The 23,675-nt window shown below is 49.7% G+C and overlaps 1 protein-coding gene across 11 annotated transcripts; it reads left to right on the plus strand.

The window, feature by feature from the left end:
* Ubxn11 (UBX domain protein 11) lies at positions 1–23,633 on the plus strand. Of its 11 annotated transcripts, none has more exons than XM_074080919.1 (15): positions 96–171; positions 5,434–5,537; positions 6,295–6,323; positions 6,794–6,892; positions 9,122–9,282; positions 9,726–9,780; positions 10,134–10,210; positions 12,908–13,034; positions 20,167–20,381; positions 20,578–20,655; positions 21,582–21,702; positions 21,822–21,925; positions 23,066–23,139; positions 23,214–23,328; positions 23,431–23,633. In XM_074080919.1, the coding sequence occupies exons 2-15, from the start codon at positions 5,467–5,469 to the stop codon at positions 23,437–23,439; spliced, it is 1,335 nt and encodes a 444-aa protein (XP_073937020.1). In that variant the 5' UTR covers positions 96–171; positions 5,434–5,466; the 3' UTR covers positions 23,440–23,633. The 11 variants fall into 11 exon arrangements, 10 of the variants coding, with proteins under 10 accessions (XP_073937018.1, XP_073937015.1, XP_073937016.1 ...); XM_020158751.2 differs by having other exon boundaries at positions 97–171; positions 23,214–23,354; XR_012450022.1 differs by lacking the exon at positions 23,431–23,633 and having other exon boundaries at positions 21,822–23,139; positions 23,214–23,289.
* Positions 23,634–23,675: the final 42 nt, after the last annotated feature.

The following is a 23,675-nucleotide window of genomic DNA, read 5'->3' on the forward strand; positions in this document are numbered from 1 at the left end:
GTGGACCAATGGTACTTGAGCATAGTCCACTGTACCCGCCTCCGCTGCGTGCTGGTTGCTCAGACACCTTCCTCAAATTAGCCAATGAAAAGTACACGTGTGTTTGGTCGCCAGGGAAACCGCGTGATAACAAGATGGCGGCGCCGCGGGACGGCTTGCTTGTTCTGCACGGTGAGTCCAGGTCCCAGGACTTTTTGTCCCCGAAGTCTCCACGCAGGCTGGGGCCTGAACCCCGAACCCTGAGGGCTCGCGACCTCCACAGGCTCTGCACCTCTAGTGGGAGCCCCGCGTCCTGGGAGCAGATTCGGGATTCCGCTCACCGTGACTACGCGTAGAGGCGGAGGAGGCGACGAGGCTCCTAGGGCGGGATTAGGTCTCGTGGCGCGAGCGCTTCCAGCTGATCTTTAGGGAGAGAAAACGTGCAGCCACCTCGCGGGTGGGCGCTGAAGCATTCGGGTGTGGGGTGACGAACAGGCGGGCGAGGTGTGGCGTAGGATGCTGTCAGTTAAGCACAGTACTGAGTTTGGTCTCAGAGCTGTAGAGGCTTAGAACATGGCTGAACCTGTAGAGTGCCACTCTGGACGGGGAGAATAGCCCCTGCCTTTAAGTGCCTTGGGACCGAGGGAGAAGATACAGGCCTGCCCTGGGATCCTCCATAGTGAAAGACTTAGTCACAACTTTGTCCACAAGGTCCCCAGCTTTAGGGAGGAGACACAGTCCTGCCCTTAGGAGTGCCCAGCCTGATGGGGAGACAGAGACTTTGCCCATAGGGGTTTCCTTTAATCCATGGGAAGATAAATCTGGAGACAGGAGAGTGTGTCGAATTGGACAAGAGTGTGATTGGAAGCAGGGCAGTGTGACAGTCCCACTGGGGTGGCCAACAGTGGGGATGGAAAGGAGTTGCTACTGTGAGAGACATTGCACAGTTTAACCTGCAGGATTGGGAAATTGATGGGATTAAGAGGGAAGGAAGAAGAGAAAAGTTTTGTAGTTGGATGATAGGGTCCCATTAGGAAGAGGAATATCGAGGAGCTGATTTTGTAGAAGATGTTGGATTTGGTTTGGGGGACCAGTTTTGTTTTCTTTCTATGATGCCTTTGTAACTCACATATTATATACTTCACCCTTTTAAGGTGGTGACTGCCTAGCACTGACTGCGGAGGGGATGGGTAGGCACTGAAGGGTAAATGAGGGGTGAGTGCTAAAGGTTACAGGGTCAGTTTAGGCTGATGAAAATATTCTGAGATTGTGGTGATGGCTGCACAACTCTGTGAATACATTAAAAACTACACTTTAAAAAAAAAAAAAACAAAAACAAAAACAAAAAAAAAAACTACACTTTAAAAGAATGAAATATGTGAATTACATTTCAAAGCTCTTTTTTTAAAAAAAAGGTTATATATTATATGATTCCATGTATATAACCTTTTTTTTTTTTCAGTGCTGGGGCTTGAACTCAGTGCCTTCACCTTCAGCCACTCCACCAGCCCTATTTTTGTGTTACATATTTTTGAGATAGGGTCTCACAAACTATTTGCCTGGGCTGGCTTCGAACCTCGATCCTCCTGATCTCTGCCTGCTGAGTAGCTAGGATTGCAGGCATGAGCCACCAGCTGCCAGCTATATACCCTTCTTGATGTAAGAAAGTTTCAGAAGCCAGGCATGACGAATAGCCAAGGCAATACTCAGTCAAAAGAACAATGCAGGAGGTATCACAATACCTGACTTCAAACTATATTACAAAGCAATAACAATAAAAACAGCATGGTACTGGCACAAAAACAGACATGAAGACCAGTGGAACAGAATAGAGGATCCAGATATGAAGCCACACAACTATGAGCAACTTATCTTTGACAAAGGAGCTAAAAATATACGATGGAGAAATAGCAGCCTTTTCAACAAAAACTGCTGGGAAAACTGGTTAGCAGTCTGCAAAAAACTGAAACTAGATCCATGTATATCACCCTATACCAAGATTAACTCAAAATGGATCAAGGATCTTAATATCAGACCCCAAACTCTTAAGTTGATACAAGAAAGAGTAGGAAATACTCTGGAGTTAGTAGGTATAGGTAAGAACTTTCTCAATGAAACCCCAGCAGCACAGCAACTAAGAGATAGCATAGATAAATGGGACCTCATAAAACTAAAAAGCTTCTGTTCATCAAAAGAAATGGTCTCTAAACTGAAGAGAACACCCACAGAGTGGGAGAAAATATTTGCCAACTATACATCAGACAAAGGACTGATAACCAGAATATACAGGGAACTTAAAAAACTAAATTCTTCCAAAACTAACGAACCAATAAAGAAATGGGCACGTGAACTAAACAGAACTTTCTCAAAAGAAGAAATTCAAATGGCCAGAAAACACATGAAAAAATGCTCACCATCTCTAGCAATAAAGGAAATGCAAATTAAAACCACGCTAAGATTCCACCTCACCCCTGTTAGAATAGCCATCATCAGCAACACCACCAACAACAGGTGTTGGCGAGGATGCCGGGAAAAAGGAACCCTCTTACACTGTTGGTGGGAATGTAGACTAGTACAACCACTCTGGAAAAAAATTTGGAGGCTACTTAAAAAGCTAGACATCGATCTACCATTTGATCCAGCAATACCACTCTTGGGGATATACCCAAAAGACTGTTACTCCAGAGGCACCTGCACATCCATGTTTATTGCGGCACTATTCACAATAGCCAAGTTATGGAAACAGCCAAGATGCCCCAGCACTGACGAATGGATTAAGAAAATGTGGTATCTATACACAATGGAATTTTATGCAGCCATGAAGAAGAACGAAATGTTATCATTCGCTGGTAAATGGATGGAATTGGAGAACATCATTCTGAGTGAGGTTAGCCTGGCTCAAAAAACCAAAAATCGTATGTTCTCCCTCATATGTGGACATTAGATCAAGGGCAAACACAACAATGGGATTGGACTTTGAGCACATGATAAAAGCGAGAGCACACAAGGGAGGGGTGAGGATAGGTAAGACACCTAAAAAACTAGCTAGCATTTGTTGCCCTTAACGCAGAGAAACTAAAGCAGATACCTTAAAGCAACTGAGGCCAATAGGAAAAGGGGAACAGGTACTAGAGAAAAGGTTAGATCAAAAAGAATTAACCTAGAAGGTAACACCCACGCACAGGAAATCAATGTGAGTCAATGCCCTGTATAGCTATCCTTATCTCAACCAGCAAAAACCCTTGTTCCTTCCTATTATTGCTTATACTCTCTCTACAACAAAATTAGAAATAAGGGCAAAATAGTTTCTGCTGGGTATCAAGGGGGTGGGGGGAGAGGGAGGGGGAGGGGTGGGTGGTAAGGGAGGGAGTGGGGGCAGGGGGGAGAAATGACCCAAGCCTTGTATGCACATATGAATAATAAAAGAAAAATGAAAAAAAAAAAAAAAAGAAGCCAGGCATGGTGGTACATAGCTGTAATCCCAGCATTCTGGAGGAAGAGGCAGGAGGATCTAGAGCCATATGGTCAGTATCTCAGAAAACCAAAATTAAAAAAGAAAGAAAGAAAGAAGAGACAATTCCAGAGAAGGAAAAGAGTGGTGGAGGTTGCCAGGGGTCAGTGGAGGAGCGGTAGAATGACTACAAAGAGGCAGCAGAGGGCTGGAGGTGTGGCTTAAGTGGTGGAGTGCTGCTTAGCAAGTGCAAAGCTCTGAGTTCAAACCCTAGTACCAGAGAGAGAGAGAGAGAGAGAGAGAGAGCGCCAGCAGGTGGAAAGCTTTTGTAGGGACAGAATAGGTTTGCATTTTCATTGCAGTGGTAGTTAACTATATCTACCCATGTGATCAGATAGCATAGGTCTGTACACATAGAAGGTGTGAAAAGCAATTTCCTGATCTTGATATTGTACTGTAGATATATAAAATGTAACTATTGAAGGAAACTGGGTGAAGGACACGTGATCTCTTTCTACCTCTATTTCCCTAATTTCCTGTGAATATATAATAATTTTCACATAGAAAGCTAAATTCTGACTAAAAAATAAATTGAAGGAAAAAAGAATAGAAGACTTAGCCTGGTCAATGACAGGGTGTGGTTCAGAGAAGGGAGACCATTCCAGAAGGGGAGTCCAGGGAGGAGGAAGCATATGTGCATTTGAGGCATTGCCAGCACCTCAGCTGGCTCAGGTACTGAGGATGATCAGATGGGCGATGAGGTCAAGAAACATAGACAGGGACCAGATCACCCATGTTAAGGAATTTCGAGTTCTTTTCTGTGGGTGAGAAGGAGCCATTTGGGCTTTGTGCAGGGATGTGACTTGTCAGCTTTGTGTTTTAAGACGATCTTCCCAGCAATATGTGGAGACTGATGAACCACAAGGAACTGTCCTGCTTGGCCTCACAAATCATGAAGATGCCCAGACCAACAGAGTGGTGGAGGATGAGGAAACTCTGGGTCTGGTCCTTGGGGAGGCTTCTCTCCAAGGGAAAGAGCAGGGCATTAGTCCCAGAGTCTGGAATGAAGGTGTAGGAGGCTGTCTCTAGGCAGCACAGGGCCCCTTGCTAGGCAGTCTCAGGGGTCAGGCAGAGGCCAGTACCACACATTTCCAAGGGGAATTTCTTTGGATTTCTCCTAAAAAAAAAAAGACTCAGTTCAGTCCCTCCACAATGTCAGTCTTGTCTTTGGTTCTAGGATTTCTAGATAGTAGTCACTTGATTTGTTTTCTGCACCGAATAGAGTAGTGGCCTTAAGTCATATTCCTGAACAAGGGAAAGAAGAGAAAGCAGCGTTTATGAGTGCCTAGACAAAACCCACATAACCACAGGGCACATGTTCAAGGGCTTCCTTTGGACTTGGCTGGATGCTTTGTGATCCTTGAACCCCTCAGTAACCTTGGCAGTACTGTTACTGTCCATACCTTACACCCAGGGAACTGAGATGCTGCTTGCACCGTGGGCGACAGAACCTGTATAGAAACCAGACTCTTGACCTCTGTAGAACATGGGCTCTGTCTTTGAACTCTGTCTGTGGGTTGGCTTCTCTGCCTCTGAGATGTTGGGAGTGACAGCTGGGTTCTAGCAGAAATGGGGGGAGATGCTTGGGCTTTGTTAGCCAGCTCAGTGATGGATGGACAAAAGCCCCAGGCTCACTGGGTGGTTTCGTGCCCAGGCTGTAAGTTCGGGGAAGCACCAGGCCTCTGACCCATCTCTGCATTTCACCCCCCACAACCCTTTCCCAAGAATTATCAACCAAAGATCCCCATGCTTAGAACTGAGAGCGAGATACCAGAGGAATAGACAAGATGTCAGAAACCTCTGCCAGGCATTGGAGGAGTGAGGGCTGCTGTTCCCTGGCCAGTGCTCCCTCTTGGAAAGAGTACAGAGGGAAGAGGAAACTTCCAACCTGAAGCCCTGGGTCCCCTGAGTCTCCAAGGACTGACTTCCCTCTTTCCTCTCAGAGAGTTCCTGACAACTTGACTTAGACTAGAACTATGAGCTCACCTCTGGCTTCCCTTAGCAAGACCCGGAAAGTGCCTCTGGAGTCAGTGCCTGTGAATCCTGGGTAAGGAGCCAGCCTCCTGGGGTTCTTGTGTCCCAGCCCCTGTCTTCTCCTCCTTGATCCTCCTCTGCAGAGGAGAGTGACTTCTATGTCTTGGGGACTGCAAAGCAGAGTTACACAGTGTTTCCTGACTTCCTTCTTTCCCTTATATCTCTCTCCGGGGAGCTCTGCTTTGTGTTGGTCAGACTGGATCCTGCTTTTTGGTAAGACCCGGGCCCTGTAGAAGTGGCCCAGCGACTATCATTCACTGTTCACTTATTGGTTCTGCAAATATGGATGCTCTGCCAATTCTGGGCCATTCCCTATGCTGGATTCTTGGTAAGGGGAATCTCCTACATCTTGTAGCACTTTCATCTTTGCAAACCTTTTTTTTTAACCTCTTATTTCCTTCTTGTACCTCTGAACATGCTCCTAAGGCCAGCGAGATCCAGAGAGGTTAAGTAATAGGCTTGGGGTTCTGGAGTCCCTTCTTAACAGTTACAGCACCAGGTGCTTGGGCTTTGGAATCTTGCAGTCTTCCCACCCAGGACTGCCTCGTAGTCCTCCCCTGACTTCCGTCTGGAGGAATCACACATTCCCAAGCATGTCCCTTGGCTCACCCTGACTAGAGAGGGGACTGAGAGTGGAAGTCCTCAGGAAGCAGAGGTCTAACTTCCATTTCTTTTAGTCTAGGCTGGGACCTGGGGCCTGGAACCTTCCCTTGGTGGGATTCCAGGGATTTTAATTTGTGTTTCTTCCTTCTTCCTTCCTGGGTTCCCAGGAGGCAAGGGACAAGAATCTGCAGAGATGGTGAGTATGTACTCTGCCCTTATGTCCCCTGGTCTTCTCTATGTCTGGGCAGCTACTGAGAGACAGCATGATGAGGCCCCATCAGCCTGGGCATGTGGTCTGCAGCCTAGGTTTTGCAGCCCAGACTCTGTAGCTCCCCACCTGTCTCCCAGAGGCCTGAGACTCTCAGCAGAGATGTCCTCACTAACATGTGAACGCCTCTACCCACCTACCTTAGGATGGCTGTGGGTACCTAGAAACTATGCAGGGGCCAAGAGGTAACTCAGCCCAGAGGTGTGGACCCCAGTCTCTTCCCCCCACTGTCTTCTCCAGCTCCTTGCAGCCTTTCCTCTCTGGAGTCCTGGCCTTACATTGCTGCCTTGACTTCTGTGTGCTTTTTAGGGGAGGGCAGTGTATAAGCCGCTTCACCCTGGCCAAGGTTCAGGGCCTGAACTCCTTCTGAGCAATGACCAGAATGTTCTTGTTTGCAGAAGATGAAGTAGATATGCTGAATGAAGGACATGGCTTAGAAAAAACAATCTCTGTCCCTTCCTGCTATGGCAGCATAGGTGCCTCTGTGAGTAGGCAAGGTGAGAGAGAGGACTGAAAGGGTCTGGGTCTTGGCAGCAGCAGCTGCCCCAAAGAAGGAAGGAGGCACTGAGAGCCATGGTGCTTTCTCTTACCTGCTGGGTCTGAGACCCAGGCCATCATATTATGAGGATTTGATGATAAAGCATTTGGCAGAGGGTCTCTGGTTGGTGCCTGTCACATGGGTGCTCAGAGTGATGATCACCTATCAGGAGGGTGGCAATAGGAGAGGACCTCGTGAACTTTGTCCACCCCCCCCACCATTTGATAGTTGGGGGATTGAGGTAGAAGAAGAGATAGGATGAGCTCAGTCCAAGTCCCACCGTCACTTAGTCACAAAGCCAGGATCTCCTACACCCAGCTGGGACCCTTTCAGTAGTAACCGCAGCAACCATCTCCTCCTCTTAAAGGAGCTGTCTGTGTCCTCTTTCTACTTTTCCCCTGTCATTCACTCCTTTCCCCACCCCCAGGCAGGGTCTGTGTCCCCAAGGGTCTTAAATAGGATCTACCTGTTGTATTTCACATCTCCGCTCAACAGGATCCCACCTGTCCCTCATTCCCTCTGTCTCAGGTCACCCTCAACTCTGGCAGCCCCTAATGATGGCCTCCCAGTTGCCAGCTGCTCCCAGGGTTTTTCCTCATAGCTGTTTGCCAGTTCCTTCTTCTCCCAACTTCTCAGTGTGGATGTTCCATCTGTCTGGACTCTCTGTTCTCTCTCCACGCTGTCTCAGCGTATCCACATGCTGTGTGCTAACAGTTCCCAAATGTCACTTAATATGCTTTTGGACACTGCTCACTCAGCCAGCATGAGCAGTGGTGAGATCTGTTATCTCTCATCCCGAGAAGCCCTGAGGAGGCAACTCCAGGGCTAGCAATTCAGTGACTCAGAGATACCATCAAGAGAATTCAGGTTTCTGTATCTTTCCCCTGAGCCAACCTTGGCATCCTGCAGAATCTTAGGGCAATGATTTCAGTTCCTGCTTCCCATGTAGTAAGGACCGTGACCAGGGGATGAAGAGGGCCTGTTTCTTCCCATCTCTCTCTTTCTTCTTCACCTAAATTTTTTTTGAAAATTTTCCAGTGTATAGAAATGCTGAAATAACAATGCAACAAGTACTCATATATTTTCCATCTCAATAATGATGATGTTCTGCCGTGATTGCTTTCTTCCTGCTTCTGCATATATATGAATGCAAGGGTTTTTGTATGAACAATTTAGAAGTAAATTGCAGAGGTCATGGCATTTCATCTCTAACTCTTTCAGTATGCATCTCCCAAGAGTAGGAGATTCATAATCGTAATATTACTATTGCACCAAGCAGCGTGAGTACTTCAGTAATCCTCTAACCCGTGTCTTTCCTGAATTTAAGTCTTCCCGTGGTCCAAGTAACTCTTGTATGAACATATATTTATTAGTTCTACAGAGGGGTTTCATTGTGATATTTACATAAGTTCTTACAGTGTATCTTTGGCCTCCAAAATCTCTTAAAGCAGTTTTCTCCCTTGATTTAGGAATCTAGCAAAGTCATACACCATTCTCTATTTTCTACTTCTTATGACAATCTCCAATCTCACCCTTCAAAATAATGACATTGACTTTTTTAAGAGTCCCATCCACTCATGTTGCAGAATCCACCCCTCCCCCATTCTAGATTTATCCGGCAGTTTACCCGCAATGGTTGTTTGCCCTATTACCTTATCTGCTGCATTGCCTGAAAACTGGAGATTAGTTTTTTCTGTTTTTCGAACCCAGGGCCCTACCACTTGAGCCACGCCACCAGTCTTAGAGGATTGATTAGATTGAGTCTGACTTTTTTTTTTTAGTGGTTCTAGGGTTTGAACTCAGGACCAATATTGAGCCACTCTACCAGCCCTTTTTTTTTGTGATGAGGTTTTTCGAGATAGGGTCTCATGAACTGTTTGCTCAGGTTGGTTTCAAACTGCGATCCTCCTGATCTCTGCCTCCTTGAGTAGCTAGGATTATAGGCGTGAGCCACAGATGCCCAGTGAGTATAACTTTTTGACAAGACTTCAGGATGGATGTGGCCCATATGTTACACCACTTACTTGTATACCTTGGACAAGTTACTTAATGGTCGTTGGTTTCCTAAAGCAACTCATTTACCTTGGAGTCCATTGTGAGGATTTTATGAGCTGATCTGTGTAGAGTTTCATGTAAGTGTTGGCTGTTGTTAGTACTCTCGTTTCTATTTTTGGGACTCTCTCCCTAGCCCTCCCCACCTCAGCCTCAGCTCCAGGCCTGGGATCTAGAGACTTTGTCCACTTGGCAGTCCCTGTATTCCATGACTCAGAGCTGATGACCTCCATGGCAAGGAAACTGCGGGACCTGGAGCAGCAAGTGAAGGCCCAGAGTAATGAGATACTATCCAAGGTAGGACCCCAAGTGGGAGAGAGTTAGGACCAGCCTCCTCATTGAACTGCCTCGTTTGTCAGCCATATGTGGCCTGGGACTGATCTGGGTCCCTGTGATCCAAGCAGAGCAACTGGGCTGGGGGTCTTTGCCATTGCTGAGCAAGATTCAGTAGACCTTAGGCCAGGTGGAGCGGCAGGCTGCTGGGGAGGACTGGCACTCCCGACACTGGGCCCATTGCGTGTGCCACACCTTTCTCCCCACTCAGTGGGACCACAAGGGTTATCTGAGGCACAAGGAGCGGTACCTATGCCACAGATTGCTGGGGACAGGAGCTTTATGCTCCCCACACAGGCCAAAGTTATGGGTCTTCCCACTTGGAAGGGCTGAAGATTACCCTGTTTCTACCCCAAGGGGCTCTGGGACTCACCAGGCCTCATACTCACTCTGTCTTCCCACTGCAGGACCAGAAGATCCTAGCCCTGGAGGACTTGGTGCAAAACCTTCAGCAGAACCAAGGTAAGAGGCTCCCGGCTGGGCCTCTCCCTCAGACCCAGGGCTCCTAGGAACTTGGATAGTGACTTCTGGGTATCAGGGCTCCAGGAGCAATGAGTTAACTTCTGGTGGGGTGTGGACAGCTGGATCCAGAAGGGGCAGTGCTGAGTCACCCAGTGGCCACCTGCCTGGGGACTATGTCCCTGAGCACAGGTACAGGACATGCCATCGACAGCATGGTGGCCTCTTGAGAGTCAGTCCAGGTATCCCTCTCCCCAGGGTAAGGGGAGGGGCCAAAGAGAGGCAGTTCTTGGGGGATCCCCCGAGGACCCTCAGGGCAGAACACCGGGCAGCACTTCACTCCCCACTCTCCCTAGGTGAGGTAAACCAGCAGCGGCAGGTGGAACTGGAAGCGACATGTATGCAGCTACAGCGGCAGGTTGGGGAGATGGAGGTGAGAGGCAGAGACTGGTGCGTTGGTGGTGGAGGGGGGTGGTAATGCAGCTAGCTAACTCTGACCCTGGGCTGCCCCACAGAAAACAGGTCAGAGGATCCCTCTTGGAGCCTCTAGTCATAAACATTACGCCCAGGGACCCTGCTTGTTTCCCTATCTTAGGCTAACCCAGAGTTTAACAAAGAGGCAGGGAGGTGTCTGGCTCCAGACACACCCCTCCTTTCAGGCCCAGTCAAACTCTGAACATGTCTCTGTATCCCCTGCTTAATAGGCCTCAAGGCTTCCCATTGGGCTCAATTCCAAAGTCTTTACCATAGCTCTGGTGGTTGATCCCTGCCCTGTCTCTCCAGTCTCATCTTGAACCAAGTTCTGCTCCAGCCACCAGGCCATCCTCTGATTTGACACAATTGTTTTTTACCACCCAGGACCTTGGCCCATGCTCTTCCCTTTGCCTGAACTGCTTTCCTCTCCCACTGGCGAGTTTTCACTCCTCAGTCATTTCCTTGAGGCCCCCTTCTGACCTCTGACCAGGGCAGTTTCTCTTCCCCTTTGAGGCTGTGAACTCCACAAGGGAGGAATGAATCATCCAGGATTTAGCACTGGGTCATTCCTTACCTCTGGTCGTGACTTCTCACCCATCTAGTAATTTGGTCTCCTAGGCACATTTCTACCTCCCACACATACACCCAGTCAAGCTGCAAGGCTTGACCTGGAGGGCATTGGGTACCTGGAAGAGTCCAGCATGCCTGCTTCTTCAGTATTCCACTCCTCCACTGGCCCTACCTGGGGGTCTTCCTGGGCTGCTTTCTCTTTATGAAAAATGGGTTTCCAAAGCCTTGGCCTAGTTTAAAACTGCAGGGGCAAACTCCCAGCTCAGATATAGCGGAGAGCCCTTCCCACTCCGTTCATACTTGGGACTGTGGGTGACACAGCTGTACCTGAGCTGCCTGTCAATATTGTGGCAGCTCATGGGGCCTCTCTGAGAAGCTGCTACTTGGGGTGAGGGCTGCTCCCCAGAGCCTCAGGGTAGAGGCCACCACTGGCTAACACATGCATCCTTCACAACGTTTATTGCTTCATTAATTTAATAGACCCAAAATAACTATTGTGTATTGGGCACACTGCCAGGTGCTTAGTGTACACCACTGGACTGTGCACAGACACAGTCCCACCCTCACGAGGTTGACAGTATGTAGGGGAGAAAGCACAAACGAGCACACAGAAAGACACACAAGTACAGAGTGTAGGAAGTAATTAAATAGGTGATACAACAGAGACAGGTTGGGGGCTGGGCCGCTGTGAAGGTCACATTGGCATGAGATATGGATGATGAGGAGAGGACTTGGGAGAAGATCCAGGCATGGATCCTCTTGCCATGTGAACTTGGCTCATGTGAACTTGGCTGTGGTCTATGGTCATGGGAACACGAGGGAGAAGGAGAGGCCAGGCCAAAGGGCCACATGCCATGGGGCTCAGGCCCTTGGTTGGTGTTTGGATATATTTTGCTTACAGCAAATGCCTGAAAGACACCCTGCTGTCTGGGGGTGCGTGGGAAGGGGGAGAGTCTTCTGAGTGTTAGGAGAGAGGCAGCAGCATTGAGTATAGGAGATAGAGCGAGGATGGTTCGAGGCTGCTTTGGAGGTGACACCCTTGGGCCTTACAGCTTCTCAGGGATGGTACAGCAGAGAGGAATGGGTCACAGATGGTGCCTAGGTAGAGGAGTGTTGCTTCCTGAGATGGGAGCCAGGAGGGGGAGAGGCGGGGACAGGGAGCAGGACTGTTGCGAAGAGTGGGCTTTGAGGTTCTCACTGGACATCTGTGCCTGGATGGTCGTAAATGGGACTCTGGAGCTCAGAGGTGGGATCTGTATTGGATATAAATTTGGGTTTTGTCCACATATACAAGAACCACAAAAGAGAGGAGAGTAGACAGGGCTGGGGTTCTAGGACTCTCATGAGTTGATGCGTGTTAGAAATGGGGAACCAGCAAAGGAAATGGCAAAGGAACAATCCTTGATGTTGGAAGAAAATCAGTGGTTGTTGAAAGAGATGAAGACAGAGCCATGTCCACTGGGTTTGGCGATAGGTAGGTTTTTAGTGGCTTCACCACAAGCAGGGCAGTGAACTGTGGAGCTGGAGTAAGTGGCAGAAAGAAGGAGAAAAAAGGGGCTAGAGGTGTGGCTCAAGAGGTAGAGTGCCTGCCTTGCAAGCATGAAGCCCTGAGTTCACAAAAAAAAAAAAAAAAGAGGAGATAAAGAAGCAGCAGCTGGAAAGGTAGACAGCCCTGAAGTTTTCCTATAGCAGAGGGAAAGGGATGCTTAGGGAAGCTGGCCAGTGTGTGGTCACATCCTCTCAGTCCTGCAGGTTGGAGGCCCAACCACCTCATGCTCAGGCCAGATCCATGAAGTCCCCACATGCGCCATGCATTGTTCTAAGGACTTGGCATGAGGTGTCTTACTGAGCCTTCCTCACAAGTTTGTGGGACTGAAGCTGTTACAGCCATCTTACTGAGGAGGAATCTGAGGCTGTAGGTGGCAAAAGGCTTTCGAGGCCACAGGCACAAAGTGGCCAAGGTGTCATCAACACGTTTTTTATCCAGTTGGTTCTGGGTTGAGGACTGGGGCTCAGACCCTTACTTCTTTTCCCTGGGAAGGGACTGAGCCAATGGTGCCCCTTGTCTGCCCCTTCTTCCTTACAGCAGTTCCTCAGTGACTATGGCTTGCATTGGGTAGGAGAGCTCATGGACCAGGAGGACTCAGAGGATAAAATAATCTCAGAGAATGATGAGCGAGACTGGATGACAGCCAAGAAGTTCTGGAAGCCAGGTAGAGTAGGTCTGCCCCAGCCCCCTTCAGTAGCTTCCTACTGTCCTGCTGCTCTCCAGAAAGCCCCATTCAAGCCATAGCCCCCTTGCATAAGGGGCCCCCGATTGAGTCCACGTCTTATCTCTGATCCAGGGCAGGGAAGGCCAAGGGCTCCATCACTGATCATCTAAGATGCAAAGCCATTTTTCCCTGGTCTCTTTCCAATCTCTGCTCACTATTCTGTCAAAGGTTCCATCCTGGTTATAAGATGTAACAGGACTCATTTGCCTCAGACACCATAGTTTATAAAATGTCACTTCTCCAAAAGCTGTTGCCTTAAAAAAGTATTCCCTCATTGAGTATGGTGGTACAGTCCATAATCTCAGCCCTCAGGAGGCTGAGACAGGAGAATCAAAAGTGTTAGGATACCCTGGGCTACATAGTGAGACCCTGTCTCAAAAAAAATTCTTTTTTCCCTCTGTCTGGAAGCCCCTCTCCAATTTCCAGGGCTTGGCTCCCTCCTTCGATACCATTACAGGCTCACGTATGAGCCAGACCATTGAAATCTATCTGCTTCTGTGGGACCCTATCATTTTTCATTTCTCATTTTTAACTCAACTGCTAATGTCTAGTGGGTTACCCTTTGCTTTGCTTAGATCTGGGTCCATAGAAATGGCCATTTCTGTCTGAAACTGGGTCCATTAGCTTCAAAGAATGGAGAAGATACTTCTCCAGCAAGTTGGAACTCTTGTTGTTTTCCAGAGTTTTTGAAGGAAATGACTGTCTGATGAGAACACACATCACTCCTGAGGGAGCTGTTTGGAAGATAACAACACTCTCTTAGTTTCAGAAGTTTCCTGCTGGGTAAAAACCCAGACTCCAGCATGAGTCCTACCTCCTATTCAGGCCTGGGCTTTGGCCAGATCCCCTCTAAATCTCAGAGCACAACCCTGCTTGTTCTAAAAAAAAATCCCTTTTCATTTGTGCAGCATTTTCAGCTTTCAGAGCGTGTTCATAAGCAGTCTTGGACATAGGTCGGAGGCTATTCCATTTTACAGATGGACAAACTCAGGCACCTGTTTGCCCTCCACTATGTTGAGCAGAGCGGATGAGACTTAAGGCTGAGAGCCCATTGGAAAGGTGGCCACAGTTATTCTGCAGACGATGAGGCAGTGCCCAGCATAAAGTGGTGCTGGTCAGGAGGGCTCACCATGTTGGCTGGGCTCCAGCTTCACATGGCCATCTTGATGGAGAGCACCTTCTCCTGGTCAGTAGCCTTCCCTGCCTCCCTACTCCTGGCCTCGAGACCAGCTGGCTGGTTTCTAGACTTGTCTCCATAGATTCCTACTCCTGCCCCCCAAAAGAGCAGCCTTCACTCTGCTCTGCTCTGTTGTTGGTGCTTCGGGTAAGGCTGGCTCTGAAACCTTACGCTTCCAGCTAAAGCAGCCTCTGGGAACAACCCATACTCTATCTTGGACCTTCTGGACCACAGCGCCCTCTGCGCATCCTTCCTCTTCTTTTGTTTTGCTTTTCAGTGTAGGAGGGGCCTTGATTTTGTCCTTTCTGCCAGATGAAGACATATTTTTCATTTCTAGCAGCTTTTCCTTCTGGGCCTCAGGTGCCAGCCTGCTCCTGTCCCAGGGGCCCTCAGTTCCCAACACTGGCCTCTTGCTGGTCCAATGCTCTGGCTTGGTTCCCTGGCTCCCCTTTTGTTGAATACCATTCCCTATGGTCTCTGGGTCAGAGGCCCATGAGCAGGTGAGCCAGAGCACTGTATGGGCCAAAGAGGGGGTGATTTGAATGTCCTAGAGCCAGGGACTCTTGCCTTAGGAAGGAGAGTCAGTTGCACCCATGAAGGGACCCGGCAGAGAGGAGGCCTCTCGAGGGCTTGAGCTCAGGCTGAATCATTCCTCCTTCCCCACCCTCTCACTGGCATATTGAGCATTGCATAGGATGCTATGCCAGGTGCTTTAGGGCATGTGGAGATATGAAATGGACAGATGTTGGGCCTTGGGACTGAAAGCATTGGTCAACATGAGCCCCATCCATCCCTTCCCCTCCACTTCTTCCTTCTCTCCCTGCCAGCCCCCCACACCTTCCTCTCAAATCTTAAGCCCCTGAGTTTGGGTGGGTGCCTCTTTCAAACTCCCAGGTCAGGCTGCACTAACTTCACAAGCTTGCTCGTCCCTGGGTCACCCTTCAGGTCCTTCCACTGGCCAATACCCTGAGAAGACCTAGTTATGCTCTTCACCTTCACCCCAATCTCGAGCCCGTGTTTGTACTGCATCCCCCAGAAGTCCTTGCTCCCTTCTCTCACACTCTTGGAAGCTCCTCCAGTGAATCCTGACAGACACCTGCTCTGTGCCAAGCCCTGGACTGCCAGTGCAGCTGCACCAGCACCTCATGGGAGGGGCTCTGCTGGAGTGGAGTTGTTAAAGGCTCAGGCTGGGAGGGCAAACTACTGAACTCTGACTGCATTTCCTCTTGTATGGTGGATGTGGTCATGAACATGACTGTCAGCTTGTGTAACATGGCCATTGTTGTGCCTCAGAGCACAGTACTTACCACATAGGCCAGGGTATGTGTGCCTGCACCAGGTTGGCTATGATGCCCAGTGTGTCTAGGCCTGGCCCATCTGAGCACATTGGGACAATTCAGGAGCAGCACTGAGCTCAATGGAGGGGCCAGAGAGAGAGCTGCAGGTGGGATCCTGTAGCCTTGAGGGCACACTCTGCCTTGGTCACTGGCTGGTTGTGCTCCAGCATGCACTAGACTCAGAATCTCTTCTGTCTGCCCTGGCTCCTCTGGGGAGTGGAGGGAACATAGCTGAAGTTTCTATAGTGGGCCTGGCCTGCGGAGGTGTGATAACAGTGACTCTATTTTCTATTGCAATATATATATATTGCAATAATAAAATAATTATTAATAATAATAATATAGTGACTCAGTTTCCTATTGCAAGAGTCTGTGTGAGGTGGTAGGGACATGCCTGAGAGAGGTAGGCACCTTGGGGCACTGCAGCAGCGGTCATCCTTTCAGAGAATCTGCAGGGGCCACCAGTCACCACAATAGTGGCAGAGTCTGGTCCCTGCTCTGGGCTTCACAGTGGCACTTACCACATGCCACCGTCACTGTTGGTCACCCTGGCTTCTTCCCTTGGTATGAGCCTAAGGAGAACAGGACTCTCTCTGGGCATGGGCATTGCCATGATTTCCAGGGCCCAGCAGACCATGGGTGCTCCAAACATGTGGGAGGGTGAACAGACAGGTAGACAGATGGATCAGCATGGAATTATGGAGCACTACCTGGGTTAGGCCACTTTCAGCCCTCAGCCTGTAATGAGTGTTCAGGGTGGCTGAAAGGCCAAAAAGCAGGCACAAAATGCCAAGAGCCAAGAGAGTGGGCCTAGGGGCTCCAGGAACCCAATGGGGAGGGAGAGGGACTCCTGGCAAGGTTCTTGGAGGAGGTAGGGGTGGGTGGGTGCAGCCTGAGCCCAGTGATGAGTAAGAGATGTTATGACAGCAGCAGCCACTGTCTGCCATGCACTTCCTTCAAGCCTCATAGTGACCCTGCAGAAATGTTCTTATCCTTATTTTGCAGAAGAGGAAACTGAGGCCCAGAGAGGCCTGTTTGCCCAAGGTCATAGGGTTCAGAAGCAGCCACTCTGGCAGCCTGCTCCAGAGTGTGAGGAAAAAGCATACTGAAGAGAGAGTGGGAGGCTCTAAGAACCTGTATGCCTCCCCAGTCCCTTCTGTAACAATCATGGGCTCAATGTGATGAAGCCTCAGTGACAAACTCCCTCCCGGCACTGCGAATCTTCCTTGAAAGGGACCCCAATGAGCAGTAGCTTGCATGGTTTCTGAGAAGTGAGGCTGTCGCCCAGCCCTGCCAGCTGCATGATCCAGGGCAGAACACCTCACAAGGGCCAATTTCCTCATCTGTGAAATGGGAACTGTAATACCTACCCCTAGGCGTCACTTATAGGCAGGCTCACTAGCCGGATCTTGTGGTCAGGTCAGGGTTCTTGTCTATCCATTCCACAGAACGGCCAGCTGTGGCTCAGAGGAAGTGCCTTCTCATCCCCATCCTCACCAGCGTGGGGAAGAGTCCTCTGGCCTTCATCACCCTGTATGGCCCCACTGCACCTCTTTCCTGGCACAGGTTTAGGCCTCTGTTGAACACCTGTGGGAATGCCCATTGGCCTTATGACTTTGTAGTGTGGTGGCCACAGTAGTCTCTTCCTGTCTTATTCCCTCTGCCCTAGTTTGTCCTGAGTGGTGATTACTTCTTCCTGGGACTCTTGTCCCCCTCCTGTCCATTGTATTCAATAGCTGCCTACCCCACCCATCCTACCCTGCTCTCACTTTTCCAAACTTCAATCTGCTGGGCAGAAAACAGTCACACCAGATTTTCTTTTTTTTTTTTTCTGGACAGGAGTTCTACCACTGAGCTACATCACCAGCCCTTGGGCCAGTTTCCTTGACAAACTTTTGTTTTCTCTACTTCCTGGCATCCTCCACTGGGCTTCTGCCTGTCCCCTTCCCTGTTGTCCCCTTTCCTGTGTCCATCGGCTCCCTGAAGCTCTGGCCCCAAGAGGCAGTATGTTGGGTGCTGCTCCTGGCTCTGCTTTCTGTGGTCTGCTTGGACTGAGCCATCTGACTTTTTGTATTTTTATTACCATTTTTCTGGGATTTGTTAATAGCATGAAACTGTTTCATTTTCAAACAATTTATGTGTTTTATAAGAAAATTTTATTTCTTGTGTCAAACTAATTTCTTGGTTCCTATGCTTACATTTACAGAATCTTTTGATTTGAGACACTATCACAAAAGCATAGTAAAAATAAAAAGTTTGGAGGTGTAGCTCAAGTTGTAGTCACTTTATTTTTGTGATACTGGGGTTTGAACTCAGGGTTTCACATTTGCTAGGCAGGAGCTCTACCACTTTGAGCCCTTCTCCAGCTCTGTCTGTTTTATATTACGTATTTTCACGATAGGGTCTCTCAAACTATTTTCCTGGGCTGGCTTCCAACCACAGTTCTTCTCATCTCTGCCTCTTGAGTTGCTAGGATTACAGGTGTAAGCCACTGTTGCCCAGCTTGTAGTCACTTTCTAAGCAAGAGTAAGGCCTTGGGCTTAATCATCCATACTGCAAAGAAGAAAACAAGAACCATACCAATGACTCCAAATATCTACCTATCCCATGACTTTACTTTCCCCAGCTGTAGGAAAAAGGGTGGGACTGGTCTTGCATGAAATAATCTTTTGTACTCTTTTTTCTTAGGTCTACTTTTTTTTTTGGTAGCACTGGGTTTGAACTCAGGGCCTCACACTTGCTGGGCAGGTGCTCTTACTGCTTGAGCCATTCCATCAGCCCTTTTTATGTGTGATGGGTTTTTTCTGAAATAGGGTCTTTTGAACTATTTACCCAGGGCTGGCTTCCAGCTGTGATCCTCTTAATCTCTGCCTCCTGAGTAGTTAGAATTATAGGTGTAAGACACTGGTACCCAGCTTAGCATTTTGTTCTTAAAGTAGTAGTTGTTAACAGAAAATGTGTCTTTTTTTTTCCCCCCCCTTGGCAGTACTGGGGTTTGAACTAAGGATTTCACACTTTCAAGGGAGGCACTCTACTGCTTGAGCCACACCTCCAGCCCTGAAAATAATGTCTCAATATTATTGTGACTCATACCAGAGATGTTCATAACATTCTGAGTTTTTTCCCTGGAATCACAGGGACTCTGGGAGACCCCAGGAAGAAGAGGGGCAGGCATTACCCTCCTGATAAGTAGCAAATGTGGGAGAAATGGGAAAACTGGCTGGGGCTATCTTTTGGCAGCTGTAAATGCAACAGGAAACACAGCCACCCACATCTGTACTTACCTGGTACAGCTTCTGTACCACTGTGGGGAAAGGAGTTGGGTCCCCAGAGCCCTGGCAAACCTCCTGCCTGGATGCTGTGATGAAAACAGTCTCCAAGAAGGACTACCAGGTCATTCGGTATTGAGCCTTACACCTGAGCGGGTGACTTATTTGGGGGTCACCCAAAGCCACAGCCAACATCCCTCCTGTTCTCTGCTCTTTCTGCTCTGGTGCGTGTCGTGGCTGTCCCCGCTACCCCGTCTGTACCCTCTGAAGCCTGTGCACAGCTGTGTGTAGCTGTTTTCAGACCAGAGCTTTGGCAGCTGCTTGAAAGGGTCTGTGACCCTAGAAATAGTTGCACAACCTAAGATCTGCCTCACATCTGTTCTGTCTGCAGCAGTCCCAACATTCTCCCCAATGGCCTTCTGTCCCATCCCTGACCTCCTCTCCTGATGATACAGATGTGTGGAAAAACAGACACTAGAGTCAGTCTAACTCAAGTCTCAAGCCCTCCACTCACTTGCCAAGTGGCCTGTTTCCTCATGATAGAAAGGAGATAATTATCACCTGCCTCACAGCCTTGGGATTGGCTTAAGGACCGTGTGTGTGTGAGAGATACAGCTGGTAAAGACTGAATGTGGACAGAGTTCAAGTTGTTTACATGGTCATCTTGGAACCTTACAGCCACCCTGGGAGGCCCACACTTTGCATCCCATTCTAGAAGAGAATGCTGCAGCACAGAGCATTAATGACAGCTCTGAGGTCACACAGGTAGAAGTAAGAGGACCTGAGATTTGAGCACTGAAAAGCTTGATCCAGAGCTAGGAGCTCTGTCATGTACTTTTTAGTTCCAACTCAAGTGTCTGACATAGATCTGGGATCAAACCTTGCTGCTTCCACTTACTGCCATGCTTTTCCTTCTTTCTTTCCTTTTTTTTTTTTTTTTTTTGTGGGACTGGGGTTTGAACTCAGGACTTCTAGCTTGCAAAGCGGATGCTTTACCATTTGAGCCACACCTCTAGTCACTGCTGTGTCCTTCTAAGCAAATCATTTAACTCTGTCCAGCCCTCAAGTTTTTTCATTTGAAAAATGGCATGATTATAGACCTTACAGCATAGGGTCTATAAGAGGAGGGAATGTGATGACAGATATTAAACGCCTGCCCCAAAGTATGTGCTTAATAAAAGATAACTTATTATCTAGTGTTATCCTTCCTTTTCCTCGGGTGGGCACTTCTTGGAAGGGGCTCATGGCCCTAGCAGAAGAGCCTCATGGGCATCTATCCTCTTTACTAGGGGATTCATTGGTGCTTCCTGAGGTGGACTTTGACAGGCTGCTGGCCAGCCTGCAGGATCTCAGTGAGCTGGTGGTAGAGGGTGACACCCAGGTGAAGCCAGTACCTGGTGGGGCACGGTTTCATGTCCTTGAGCCCATCCCGCTGAAGCTCTACAGGAATGGCATCATGATGTTTGACGGGCCCTTCCGGCCTTTCTGCGATCCCTCCACACAGGTAGGAGCTGGGAGTGGGTCTCTGGGGCCCCTGCTTGGAGACAGTGGAGCTAGCTCACTCAGTCCTAGCTTGCCTTCCATGGGCCACTCAGGCTCTCACTGAAGTCCTGGGGCCCCAGGTCCTACCATTCAAACAAGTAGCTGGCTAGGGTCACCACACAGATCCAGTGTCTTTACCCACCCTCTTCCCCTTATAGCGCTGTCTCCGGGACATACTGGATGGCTTCTTCCCCTCAGAGCTCCAGCGACTATACCCTGATGGGGTTCCCTTTAAGGTGATGGGCTCCTCAACCCACCCTTTCCCTTTGTGCGGATTTTGGAGAGAAGGGATAAACAACTTCTGCCATTCCGAGTGGGAACCACTGCCTCAAGCTCAGGGTATCCAGTCCTATATTCTCCAGGAGGGTGAGCCTGAGGCCGGATGGAAAGGGAGTAAAGCTGCCATGGCCACAGCAGCCATGAGGTGGAGCTGAGCAGCATGCAACGCCCTCTTCTGGTACCCTGAAGGCACAGCCTTGGCCTCCGGACCACTGCTTACCCAGCATTCAGAACACCTTGACAGCCTGGGGTCCTGGAGAAGTCTATGTGCAAGTGGCAGGGCTTTCCCCCAGAGGTCCCTAAAGTCATCTGGTTGGGGTGGAAGGCAGTATTGTGAATCACAAACACTGAACAAAGTGGGAAAGTGCTAGCTAGCCTGCAAGGACGAGATGAGCCTGGGGTCTGGTCAGGAGTGTGAGACAAATGGTGCTGCCATGGGGCCCACGAGGCCACAGGCTCCAGAGGGTGGTGGGTTATTTTTCACAGTGAGGGTGTGTGAGGGAATGTGAGCCATCGTGACTTGGTAAACAGTGAGTCATGACTGGGGCTGTTTGAGGCATCCAAGAAGGGACCTTAGAGCTGTGCCCTGATGGGTAAGTGAGGTGATGTGATGACAGGGTTTCCTGACATTCATATCCTCCCATCTTGGTTGACTCCTGAGAGGGGGGTCTCTCAGGAAGGTATCAGTACTATGGTTTCAGCTGGCACAGGAGAGGGGTGCTGCAGGAGCAGGGCCCAAGGAGGTAATAGCAGCATGAACTGTGGCTCAGCTGGAAAAGGGACCATCCCGAGCCTGTCTTTGGGACCTCTGGGCAAGCAGGGGTGTGGGTGGGGCCCAGGGCTAAAGAGTTGGCTTGCCGCTGTGGCCCTTCCTTCCTTCCAGGTAAGCGACCTGCGTAATCAGGTCTACCCCGAGGATGGGCTGGGCCCATTCCCAGGTGAGGGTCGTGTGGTGGGCCAGCAGAGCATGTTCAAGGCCTCAGACAGGGTGGAGGAATACCCAGGTAAGCTGTACCCCAAGGCTGAGCCAGGTGGTGGGGGCTGTGCAGGACAGGTTCCAGGTGGCCTCTACCATCATTCACAGGCCCTCCCTGGGCCAAGATTCCCAATGCCCTTCCTGCAGGCCCCAGCATGACTGCTGAGAAATTTCTGAACAGGCTTCCTAAATGTGTTATTCGACAAGGCGAGGTGATCGACATCCGGGGCCCCATGAGGGACTCATTGCAGGTGAGGCCAGCCCTCATTTCTCCAGGGGACTTTATTACAAATCCTGGCCCAGCCTGCAGTGTCTTGTCCAGAGGCACAGGTGAAGGCGAGGATAGAGAGGAGTCCCTAGAGCTGTGCTACAATTTCTGGGTAACTGTAGAGCTGGTGAGCGCTCTGTGCTGGGCTCCAGAGGGCTGCCAGGTTGACTGTAAGTGGGGTAAAGTCAAAGTCCAGGTGGGTGCAAGGGGTGAGCCCCAAGGCCCAGGCATGTCCTTGAGGCACAGCCCTGGGTGTCCTTTCCTGATTGTTCTGCAGGCCCCTCACCTCACTCCCCATCCTGCTGCCCTTCCTAGGCCTCCAATTGACAAATGTGCCAAACTTCAGTTCTTTAGGACTTCTCTGCCTCCTTCATCTCCACATTACTAAGCTACTAAGTCCTGTCCAGTCTGGCCATTCCTAGACCTGCTCCTAAGCTGATTCCTTCTCTCCATTCCCACTGTCCACCACCCTAGTCGAGTGTGTCTCCTAGACAAAGGCAAACTTCTTGTGTTGGCTCCCTTCCATTCCTGCCTCTGCCAGCCATGAACCTTCAGCAGTGTTTCCTGTTGAAACTGTTCAAGGATTCTTGGATAAAGCCAAGTTCCTTTTCTTAGCTCAAGGCCCGTTCTGTATCACTGGGTTACTCTCCACCTCTCTAACCATTTTTCTTCCAGTTCAACTTGGTTCCCAGCTGAAACTGTGAACTGCTGGAAGTTTCCAAATGTATCATGTCCTCTAGGACACTCTCCTTGATCTCAGGATCTTTGTCCCTGCTGTAGAGAACATCCCTGCCCCATTCCATTTTTCTAAGGACTCCTACTTCAGTCTCAGCTCAGGTGTCATCTCCCTGGGAGCCCTCCCTGACCCCAAACTGGGGTAGATATTCCAACCTCCTCATCATCTGGGTGGGCTTTTGCTTTGCCCATTGGACTGAAGGGGAGGCTTCTTTTGGGGGCATTGCCTCCCAGAGCCTCGTTCCCCTTTTACTTCCTCTCCTTGGGCCTTGGTTTACACAGATGAGCCTTGGCTCATCAGTCTTATACATGCCTGCTCAAGGATGAGAGGCTCCAATGGTAGGGTAAGGATATGACTCAGGTGGGGACCCAGAGCTCTGTCTTCCAGAACTGCTGCCCATTGCCTGCTCGGATCCAGGAGATCATAGTGGAAACACCTGCTTTGGCTGCTGAGCGCGAGAGGTGAAGGCAGGGCACAGAGGTGAGGGTCTGGGGAATTTGGCCACTGGAGCACTTAAAGGCCTCTGGACCTGCAGGAGCCAGGAGTCACCCAACATGCCAGTGCCCCCTCTCTCCACACTGCGCATCAAGTCTGAGAACGGGGAGCAGGCCTTCCTACTGATGATGCGGCCTGAGGATACTATTGGTGATGTGCGCAATCTGCTAGCGCAAGCCAGGTGGGCACAGGGCAGGGGGCCTCGGGAGAGGTTTTTGGCTCCGAGGCCTGACCCAGTCCTCTCCATTGAACCCCAGGGACACTGAAGCTGCCACCTTTGAGATCTTCAGCACATTCCCACCCACAGTCTACCAGGATGATTCTCTTACACTGCAGGCTGCAGGCCTGATGTCAAACTCCACCCTGCTACTTCGAGCACGCAGGACCCTGCTGTCCAACCCCAGCTTTGATTTTGGCTCTGACTCTGGCTCTGGCCCCAAATAAAAAGTGCTGCCCCTGACACCATGAGCTCCAAAGGCTGTCTTGCCAGGGCTGTTTTAAG

The sequence above is a fragment of the Castor canadensis genome, chromosome 7 (assembly GCF_047511655.1).
Source record: "Castor canadensis chromosome 7, mCasCan1.hap1v2, whole genome shotgun sequence".
Lineage (NCBI taxonomy): Eukaryota > Metazoa > Chordata > Mammalia > Rodentia > Castoridae > Castor > Castor canadensis.